A 12248-nucleotide genomic window follows, 5' to 3' on the forward strand; every position below is an offset into this window, starting at 1 on the left:
GAAATAAAAAAAAAAAACGCTGTTATAGCTAAATTAAATAACTTTAAAAAATAAACAATCGAATATAAACGACAGGCGTCGTGACGTAGTTGGGTAGACGTTCGACTGCGAAACTGGCGTCATGGGTTCGATTCCCGCCAATTGCAAAATAAATTCAATGAAAATATATTTTCAATTGTTTTGGGTATTAATGATGTATTTTTCACATTTACCTTTCCTATCCTTACTATCCTACCTGCAAACAAGCTTCTTAAAGAGGAAGCTTTGCGGGTCATTCCTTTAAATAAATAAAAATAAAAAAGACTGACTATTATATGACAAAAATTGAATTAAAAATAAGTAAGGTTATTCAAATTAAGTTAAATAAAATTAAAAAGAAAATATTTTCAATGAAGGGTTGTTCCAGGGGCCTCGGAGACGAGCAGGGAGTATAGAGAACCCCTCCAGCAGTGTAGCCTCCGCTGCAGCGCAGTGTAGCAGCGCCGCTCGCGTGGGCGCCGCGACGCCTCCCGACCCGCCCGCCGCGCCCACGCCGCCTCCGCGCCCGGCTAGCCATGAATGAGCGCGTCTCAGTCCACATTCCCAGCCCGCCGCTATTAGTCCTGCGCGAATCCCGAATTCGGCGGCGGTACACTCCAACAGAATCGGCGACGATCTCCGATCTCCGCTATCAGGCTTTGCGCGGCAAGTGAAGTTTTGCCGCGAACGTCGCCGCCAGTTCGAACGCTACGAATTGTTATACATTGTAATAACTGTGATCGTGTCGCCTCAGGCAGTGTTTCATTTTTTACGTTTAAGAGCTCTACTTATTCAACGTATTTTTCGTTAAATGTACGTAAAAAATATTATAATTTTTCTTATTATTTATTGATTCGGCGTTAACTTTGTGAATGACATGTTGATTTTTTTTAATTAAACACTTGTCTAATATCACTTCATGAGTTTTATTTAATTACACATAACTCGTTTAGATCGACCGTTTTACTATTCACCTGTAGATTAAAACAGCTGATATGAAGGTATTATACAAGTGGTTAATTTCTTAAAGACTTTTCAGTTAAAATATAATTAATATTAAATTAAATTACAAATTGAACAATATAATATTTAAGTGTAAATATTTATGTATGAAATTATAAACTCTCGACCTAGTCAACATAAAAAAATTATAAATATTTGTTGTGTTTTTTTTACATTTTAAAATGATCATCTATTTCTTATAATATGACCAAAAAAATACGTATTTTTAAAATTTGTTTAAAAACCACTAAAATGATAACTGTTGACCTGTATATTGACAGTAGTTAGTAAGATTTCTCCCAGAAACAATTATAAAAATAAAATAAAGTAATATATGTACTCATTTAGTGATATTCAAATAAATAAATAAAAAAATATGAGCAATGTAATATTCATATTAATTTTATAAATAACCCTTGAATAGTGCTTAAGAACTGATAGTATAACACAAATGTAATTGATGATAAAGATAACACTGTTTTTGTCTTATTATCATTCATATAAGAAATGGAAGAAAAGTACCTATGTTTTTTCATCAATATTTTGACATCATATTTTTTGGCATTGTAATAAGAACAATTGCGAAATATCTTGCACGTTAATTTTGGAGTGTCCTCATTAAATAATTCTCAGATGCAGCCTTGAGTACAGAGCGTATGATTTAAATTGTCTCCCTCCAAAATTTAACCTAAAAATCCGGCAATAGTAAATCCGCTATTCTAGTTCCATGCTCGGCTAGCGGTGGGCGGATTGCTCAGGCGCTCTGTACGGCGATTCCCTGTAGGCGGATCACATGGGCGGGAGCTCTCTCATTCAGCTATCCGCCGCCCGGCCTCGCGGTACCCATCAGTAGTTCAATCGTCTGGCGATTAGCATGACGGTTGAATCGCGGAGAAAATCTTTCCCGCCTTAGAACAACGTCACCCCTTAGCAAATGTCACCGAAAGAAAAACATGTCGTGAATCGTGATTTATGTAATAATAAACGAACTAGCGTTCTCCGTGTTCCGTAATAGTTTGACAATTATGCGTTTCAAATAGGATGACCTATGTAAATAAAACATTTTTATTAACAAATTGACTACGGGGTATACATATTTGTGCGTTTCAGAAACCTTATCTTGCGACGGGGTGCACATTTTTGTGCATTTTAGTACATTAAACTTCATACCCAAAAATCATGTCTTTGACTTCTCATTTCATCATATCTTAAATCAACTTTTTTTTTAAACGTATCATTTGAAATGAGCGGAAAGCATTATTCAAAACTAGTGATTAAAAACTGAGAAGAGATTAGAAGTCACGTGTCTTTCACAAAACTTGTTCTACCACTTTACGATGTAAATTTTTGTACTTGTAAACGTCATACTAAAGCATAAATATGTTTTCAAATAAATATTTAAAAAATGGTAAATCTTATAAATGTTTTCATAAATATATATTTTTTTCAGATTTGTATTCGAGCTATATCAAACATTTATTTCACATATCGCTTTCCAAGGGCCTATCTTCCATATAAGTGATTTTTGCACAAAGTGGACCAATATCCAAGTTTTATATGAACTTTAAACAAAACATGTAGGAAATCCAAGTACATAAATCGAAGGGACACAGTTAAATCAAACCGAAGTCGTTTGATTTTTTATAATAATAATAAAATTATGAAAAAAATTCTCCAAAACTTTTGTCAGCATTTCTAAGTGTTTGTGCCTAATTAAGCGTGTTTTGTCTCTTTACTCGAGCTTATAAATGTTGTGATATTTTAATTAGTGTTTTTAACAATATATGCTGTGTCGTAATCAATGTGTGTAAAATCTTCCTGTGCCAAATGATTGTCAACCAATCTTATGATTAAATTAATAATAACCAATCTCTTCGTCAATTTATCAGTCAATATAAATTAAATCATAATCAGTGTTTAAATTTAAGCAGTGTGATAAATATCAGTGTTAATATATATCATCGCTTTGTGATTGTATCATATTTGGTACAAAGTAAAACTAAAAAATATATAAATGTAAAATTTCGACTTTTGTTTTTACGTAGTAAAATCAAGATTAATAAAAATACAAGTTTAATATTACAAGTGGTACAATATGTTTTATGCGGTACCTTCATAAAAAAAGAGACAAGCTCTTGTGGTTGGAGGGGGAGTTATCTTATTTAGATTTTTTTTTAATCAGTAATAATATTCAATATAATTCAAATTAATAATTTGATAAGTTTTTCGTGTGTTTTCTCGTGAATGGTCGCAATTTCTCGTTATTTGGTCTCGGACGGGATCGCGGAGTACCAGGCTAGCAGCGCGGCGAGGAGGTCGGCATGCTGGCTCTGATGATGCGGCGGGAGGGCGACGACCCGCAGGACAGTCCCTTCCTCCCGCCGCCCCCGCCGCGGCCGCGCGCGCGCCACACGGACGAGTTCGTGGACATCTCGCAGGTGCAGCAGCTGCTGCTGGAGGCGGGGCCCATGCAGTCCCTGCAGTCTCTGCAGCCCGGACAGATGGCGTCTCTGCAGCCCGGGCAGGGCGCGATGGGGGCCCAGTACGCGCCGGGCCCGCGCCCGCGCCAGCTGCCCCCGCAGCCCTACTACGTGCCCTGCCCGCAGCAGAACGCCAGCGTGGAGGACCTGGTGGCGCTATGGTTCTCCGGTACTCCGACTCAAGGTTTGCGCACAAATTATTTATTACCACTTAGAAGAAGAATATTATTATTGTGTCGGGTTGTGGTCCTGTGGTTAGTGTCCCAGACACTTGAGACCACAATTTGAATACCATTTTTTATTATGAGCCGCTTAGGCTCAAAGAAACAGTACGAAATTAAAGTGTCTTTGTAAATAGTAAAAACACAATTTGATTATTATTTAAAATTTTCTACTTATAGAAATATTACTCTCCAATGATAAGTAAAATAATGATTACTGAATAACATTTTTAGAAAAATAATAAGTAGGTAATAAAATCATATTAGGGGTCTATAGTACAAAAGCTCCTTTATAATCTTCTGAGTTTCACAAGTTTCAGTCCGCAGAGCATCATTAATGAACACACGTACAGATTTTTTTGGAATTATAGTCTTATTCTTAGATCAGTTGTAGCTAATCGAAGCAAACGACTAAGACTTCTATCAGTTTATTAAACAATACAAGTAAACTAGTTTAGTACATAATTTGATTAACAAAAAAAAAGTAGTTGAAAACAAAAAAAAAATTAAACATAAAATTTATTAAATGTGCCACAAAGTAACTGCGAAAAATGTTCAAGAAAAAAAACTGATTTTTACCTAACTGACGTTAACAATACGCTCCCAGAAAAGATTAATATCTTAAGGTAATAAATACTAAATAAAACAGGTGTAATATACACGATTTTATTTCTTGAAATTGACAAAGAAGTACACCATTGAAATGGTTCCAGGAATTCATCACGTTTTTAATTAGGAATGTCATTTAAGTAGTCATTTGAGTTGTCGTGGCTTTAACGTGTGTTAATTGTACTTATATGACTAACAACAATAAACAGATTGACAAGTCTAGAGATATTAAATAAACTAATCTAAATGACCATTTCAAGACCGCCATAGAGTACAATTACCAATATTATTAAAAATAAATAAAACTAATTATTTTACAATAAACTGTCAATCATAAATCAGAACTATATTGGTAAATGTTACACGTGTGTAAAGTGATCACTTAAACCAGCCTATGACGGTCGTCAGTCCCGTAAATGTCCAGACTTCCATATTCTTTTCATCTTTGATGAGATGTAAAAAAAAATCAAATGAAAATAACTCCTGTAATTGGAGATAATCCAGTTTTTTCTGAACAAGTATTTGAACACAATCAAAATGTTGCCGAACTATTACTAAAATTTCACAACTATTTTTATTTTTATTTAAAACTTTAATTTCAAAACGGTTATATCGTTTTATTCATAAACGAGTGATTCTTAAATAACAAACATCAATAGTCAGGCAGAGAAAAGGCGATAGCGATGATATGGGCGCATAGGACGTAGAAAACGTGAAGATGTTATGAAACAGGCGATTGCCATGGACGTTCCTCGAAAGACATCTAGAGACAGACCAGTAAATTCATGGATGCTACACAAAAGTAACATGAATCGAAGGCATGGCCAAAGCATTGTGAATGATAGAAGGACCTACAACCTGAAGATGGGGAGAACTGATCCCAATAGTCGACAGGTACAAAGACCTTTGGATGGAGCTAGGAAGAAGATTAAATATAATATTAATAAAAACAATAATAAAACCCTAATCCGCACCCCAATGGTGCATAGGGCACTGCGTCATATAAACGCAGTGTTATCTTCATCGTTTACACATGAAGGAAAGGTGATCAGCCCTCCGCTTCAGGTACCAGTCCAGGGTAATATTAAATAAATATTAGTGTGAAAAAATCACTTTTATTTATTTGACCCCCCTGGGAATCGAACCCGGGACCTCCAGAACGGTAGCCGAGCGTGCTGACCATTACACTACGGAGGCGGACAAAAAGATAATTAATTATAGGGTATGATTGTATGATAGATGTTCGGATGGTGATATAAGGAAATAAAACAAGGCTGAGATAAGCGTTATCGATAAAAATAAGAAAGATACTTCGAAATGGTTGGGAAACGTGAATCAATTGAGTGGAAAATAAATAGTAAATGAAATTTATGAAGCGAAGTGGATAGTAAAAGAACCAAAGGAATACCAAAGAAAACTTAGCATTATCACATATTTCAAATACTTAAAAGTGGTCAGGTTAGAAGATGAAGTAATTAGCTGGTATATATGAGGAGGTGCATGAATGTGGAAGAGGCGAGGATTGTTTTGCAAAAGCAGTTCTATTTTCTCTGTCTACCCCTGCGAAGAATCGGCGTGATGGTAGGCAACCTTTTTTATAAAAATAAATATAAAACAAAAAAAGAACTTTGTAGTTTTTTTCGACATGAATTTTATTTTACGTTTCGTTTTATTTTATGTTTCGTCGCGACCAATATCATCAGACTTGTGTCGGTTACGACGAAAACTGGTCGCTGGGTAAAGAAAAATTCATGTGGAAAAAACTATATAGCTCTTATTATATTCAATAAAATTCAGTTACACCAAGAAACGTCTGTACAAAATATCAATCTAAAAACAAAAATATTTCACACTTTCCTTAAATAAACATGTAAAATTGAATAATCAATTACTTTTTTTAAGTATCATGAAGTTACATGAAAAATCTCTTAACTGTGTTTATAATGCAGATTTTAAAACTAAAATCATGCATCTTTTTTGTTGTTAATGTGCTTTGAAGAAAACACAAGTCACTTGTCATAACTTACGAAAGCTTTCGAGAAGATGATTATTTAAACTTGTGTATTACTCTTTAGCATTTTGCAATATATCACTCATCTCGCGAGCTTCGTCTGACAACGCTTCATCTGTACATTAAAATTATTCGTCACACTTCCAAGGCAGTGGTCCAACGCGTACGAAAATACACCAGTCGCGTAATATGTGGTCTTATTTGAACTTAATATTATTTAATTTTCCTGTGTGAGTAGCCGATAGTGCATAGGCCACTGAATAGGATCATAGCAGTGTAAACTACACTTTTCCTGCGACCTGTGCTTAGATACTAATGCGAGATTTTAAAATAAAACTTTTTTTAAATTCTAAGAACAATCATGGTGTACTCATATATAATCATGATATGAACCTTAAATGTACTTCTTCTTCTTCTTCTTAGTGTAGGCCTTGTGGCCTGTTTTTAAGAGAGATTAGCCTCCTGCGAGGTCGATTCTCAGCTGTTGATCCATATCTTTAGTGGTCTGCCCAGGAGTCGTCTACATTGTATAAATGTACTTATGGTAAACTAAATTAATTAAAATTATGGCCTTGTATATAAAACATAATATTCATTATTATAAGTATTTTGTCTAGTTTTCCACTAGTCTGATAATGCCGGTAACAAAGAAATTTTTCACTGGTCAAATAAAGTAAAAGTGGAAAGAACCAAAGTATTATTATTTTCATTAATAAAATACAATTTGACCAAAGTCAGTAAAATGCATTTAAAATAGGTTTCAGTTGTTTGATGTTTTTATACTTCTTTGTTTCTATTAATTATTCGCAGCAATTGGAATTACTTCCATATTATTTTTTGACATCTCATCAAAGATGAAGAAGAATATGGAAGTCTGGGCATTTACGGGGCTGACGACCGTCATCGGCTGGTTTAAGTGATCACTTTACACACGTGTAACATTCACCAATTCTACCCATTATTGACAACCACACTACTCAAATTCTTGGAAGTTCTTTATATATGAACCAATTCAGAAACCTTGGACACACTCAAAATGTTGGAATTATTTCCCTTCGCAGAGTAATATCTCTACAGACATCATGATAACTCTACGATGAACAGCATTCTACATAACATTTTTTTCTATCCTTAGTTTGATGCCAAAAGTTAATATTTACTACTTCGTCATGCTCATAAAATCAACATTATTTTCTTTGTATAACACTATTTTCAATGTTATATTTTTGGTAAATTTAGCTTCCCTTGTAATAAATATAAAAATTATATCTATATAAATATATATATATAAATATATATATATATATATATATATATATATATATATATATATATATATATATATATATATATATATATATATATATATATATATATATATATATATATATATATATATATATATATATATATATATATATATATATATATATATATATATATATATATATATATATATATATATATATATAGTAGTGGGTTCATACCCGTACTCGTAGTAATGTGTATGAAAATCTGTCTATTTTTAAAATAAGTTTTGCTTGGTAAAAACCACTATTTATTCATTTTAATTCAAATGATTTTAAGAAATAGTGGTATTTACCAAATAAAACATAAATATAAAAAATAAAGATTCACAGATTACCTAAACATAAAAAAACATCCTGTGCAAAATTTCAAAAATCAATATAAAGTTAAAAAACGTTTTAAAATGTAAATATGTATATTTTAAGATCGAACTTTTATTGCATCTAAATAAGTCAAACGTGTGTAAATTACGGGCCACGGCATACTTGCAACATTAAGAAGTTGACTGGAAATTCATGTTTTTGGCAACGGACAAAATAAATAAAATAATGTCTACCTCTATTTCTATTTGCAAATCACGAAACGTCTTCATACCTATTTCATGCATTTGTGTGAGCATTTTAAACTGTGTAAAACCAGTTTTTCATCTTCATATGGCACAAAATACATAATACATATCTACATTATATGTATATTATTATTTGAAGATATCCATGTCTTTCACACACATTTTTTTATGATTCTGCATTGTTTAAAATATGATTATACCTATAGCGTTGATTAGATGGCACAATAATTATATAATTCGTATAATTTTCTTTTGTTCAAAATATCCATATACCATAGCAATATGCATTGTTTTTTTATGTAAAATATCTGCATCCTTGCGATTGAATAAAGATTTTAATTTTAATGACATGCTGAATGCTAGTTTTATTTTTAAAAGTGTAGTTGTTTTTAATCTGCAGAAGATGAAAAAACCTGTTGGAATCTCCGAAATAAATACATTTTTAAGGAATTTTATTTGGAGATGATCTGGTGAAAATTGACGATGTTTAAATGATAAATGGTAGGAAAATTACATTATTATGTAATTGACAGTTTTTTAAAAAAATATTTTAGTCAATTTGTCATGATAGATATTATTATATCATATTTGATAGATATTTTCGACACAAGAGTCTTATAAAATACAAAATACAATTATACTTTTATTAGGCAATTCTAAAAAAAATATCACCGTTTAAAAAACGTTTACTTTTGTCTTTGTCTTTACAATAAAATTAATAAAAAATATAAATCATGTTTTTTTAAAAACAAAACTCATCCTAAAAAGAACATATTTTCAAACAAAAAAATATGATATTAAGAATTGTTGGGTCAATGTTTTAGTTGCGTTATAGGAACCAATAATGTTTTTTAACAAAAGATATATCAATATGCAATACATAATATGTATGATTACTCACAAAATAATCATATAACAGTTTTTAAAATGAACTTTTAGATAATAAAATTGATTTCTAAGAATACTGTCTAAAACTGAATGCATACACCAAAGTATAAATTATCTATCTAAAAAATAAGCACATAAAATCTGTATGAGAATGTTTCTCTCCAACCGCTAAAATATTCCTCCTCTTCTTCAGAGTGCAGCGATTTATCAAGCAATCAGTCGCGACGCATATAAAGAACCTTGGCGATGATCGAACTTGACTTTGCAAAATAAAAAGTAAAAATATTCCGCATCCATTACGGGCAGAAGTCCAGTGCGGGCAGGAATGAATAAATATATTGACCAATTTGTAAGACAAAATAATTGGCAATCGTTTGACGCTTACGATTAAGGGCGGCTTCACAAAGGAGGGTTTTCTTGAATGCCAACTAACTTATCAAAATAATCATTTATATATTTTTACAATGTTGTGATTCTCAATGAAGTGTCATTTATTTGAATGGGATAATTTCGTGAACATTGAGCGTATTTGCGCATATATGCAAATGTATCGCTACAAATCATAAAGAGGCTGTCAATTTTTCATATTAGAATATTAACAGTAAGAAAATCAAAACCGTATTATTAATCATTCACCAGGAATATCGAATTTAACAAACAACTGCTGAAGATTTCTTTTGAAAATGTTTCAATGCATTTAAAGTAGTACTTGTAATTTTTTAACAATTTACGAGACAAATGTAGTTGGAAATGAAAGCATATGAACATCGAAAAAAACTTGGTCCGATGAAGTAATACAAATATTTAAAATCGGACAGGTCAGGGGTCAGAATAATCAGTGGTTTTGTATGAGGAGATTCATGAATGTGGAAGAAGCCAAGATTACTTGTGAAGATAGATCGTGATTGTGAAGATAGTGGTTAGAATTTAAGTGATAACAGTTAAATTATTTATACTACTCTTATTTCTTAAAAGCTTTAATTTTTTGCGACTTGTAATTTTCATAAATTTATTTGTTTTCAAACAACAACAAAAAATAGCGTAAGAATTTGAAAATAATTTAAAAAAAAAAAAAATTTGGTAATAGACACCTCAAACAAAGCTAATATGTGCTTGCTTGAATATGTCACCTCTGGTCAAAAAATGGAGGCTTGCGCTACTAAGTTGGAACTCGCAAACATCAAATTCACTAATCGAACACTTAACTTTTAATAACTGTTTTTTTTTTTTAAACCGTTTATTTATTTCGAAGAAAAAAAATTAATACTATTTTTATTAATTATTATTAATAATTAATAATAATAGTCAAAAGAAAATTATTTGGCGGCTTTTGAGTTCTGGACTTATTGAGTACTGGATTATTAATTGGGTAATGTCTAAAACAATTTATAAAATTCAATAATTACACATTTTATGAAATAATGTTCATCCAATTCAGTTTGTAACATATAATTAACGTCGCGTACAGTTTTCAATATATGTGTATCTCAGATAAAGTGTGTAGAGTCGTCCCTAAGAAACAAAATAAAAGTCTCGCATAAGTAGGCTCAATAAATAATCATTTACACTACATCTTAGATGCAAATTTCAACCATGATAACCATTTATAGAGCAATTTTTGCACTGAAAAATAGCGTTTTAAATATTGACTACCTTTCTTAAACAGCGTTGTTCTTAAGGTGGAGACTGACCGGAACGTTTCGTCGTAACGTAACACGTTACGATGCGAGCATTCGTATAGTCAGTGGGTACAGCGAGAGGAGCGCTCCACCCATAGTTTCGGATGCTCGCTGATGCTCGCCGCGAGCGATGTTACGACGTTATGTTACAATGAAATGCTCCGGTCAGTCTCCACCTTTAAACTTAATCTCAAACACTTTTTTTTTAATACCGGCTGATCACTATAACGAAAGGTTGAAAAGTAAGATCATAACGGACATTCTAGGTTTTACTTAATGGTTTGGAATTAACGTTGTGGAAAAACATGTTGATTTAAATATAATAATGAAACAATTGCAAAATGCCGCTTTTGAGATTATTAATTTGTCAGCGAAGTTTATGGCTCAATTTAGTTTTGTTCAAATGTTTTATTAGCAGAAACCTTCAAATTTCATTCTCGAATTATTTGGCGCACTAGGAAACACCTGAAAATATCATTTTTCAGTTCCAATGAAAATACATTTATATTTCTATACATATCAAAAAATCGTTAGTGGAACAAATCCAGAATTTGTAAATTATGATTTGGACACACTCAATATATTGTGAATGGAAAAAATGTGTGCATAAGATGACAATTTCAAAAGTTTCACGCTAAAAAACTTTATCTTCAAAACAACACTTGTTAATGGCCCCTCATGATATCTATTTGTAATAGAAATTTAATATTATTCAGACCACCCATAATATGATACGAGGGATGAGTATGATGTAAAACAATATGCATTCCATTTATACATATACGAATGAACCCTTATCTGCTTCTTATGACAATGACAGTATTGTGACAATGAAATCTGAACCATTCAATTACACAAACACACACTCACACACACCGAAACATAAAATATATATGAAAAGATATATATATATATATATATATATATATATATATATATATATATATATATATATATATATATATATATATATATATATATATATATATATATATATATATATATATATATATATATATATATATATATATATATATATATATATACATATATATATATATATATATATATATATATATATGTGTGTGTGTGTGTGTGTGTTTGTATATGTGTGTATGCGTCCTCCCCCATGGTGTGGACACACACACAATGGTAATGGTTAGCAAGTTTAACTATAAAATATTATTGATTGTATTTTTTTTTTATTCTTTATTCTCTAATATTACCCTGGACTGGTCCCTGAAGCGCAAGAGTGAACAACTTGCCTTCATATAAGTAAAGATCAAACTGCGTCATATTATGCAGTGCCTTATGCACCATCGGGTACGGGTAAGAGATATACATCTCTGATCAGCTTGTTTATGTTTCGTGTACGTACTCGTAAGTATTCATTTGAAATATAATACACGGAAGGTTGCTGTTAATTTGTTAAATATCGATGATTCAGTATTTATTAATTCATTA

The 12248-nt window shown here is 31.6% G+C and overlaps 1 protein-coding gene across 1 annotated transcript; it reads left to right on the forward strand.

Moving 5' to 3' along the window:
- Window positions 1-594: 594 nt before the first annotated feature.
- Window positions 595-3684, forward strand: LOC148299804 (uncharacterized; the record flags this gene model as incomplete). The annotated part of the gene is made up of 2 exons (XM_088275653.1): window positions 595-831; window positions 2471-3684. A coding segment is annotated over exon 2 (343 nt), but the record flags the coding sequence as incomplete, so codon positions are not given.
- Window positions 3685-12248: the final 8564 nt, after the last annotated feature.

Source organism: Brachycentrus maculatus, unplaced genomic scaffold, assembly GCF_059751285.1.
Source record: "Brachycentrus maculatus isolate JH-2025_06_01 unplaced genomic scaffold, ASM5975128v1 h1tg000935l, whole genome shotgun sequence".
Taxonomy (NCBI): Eukaryota; Metazoa; Arthropoda; class Insecta; order Trichoptera; family Brachycentridae; genus Brachycentrus; species Brachycentrus maculatus.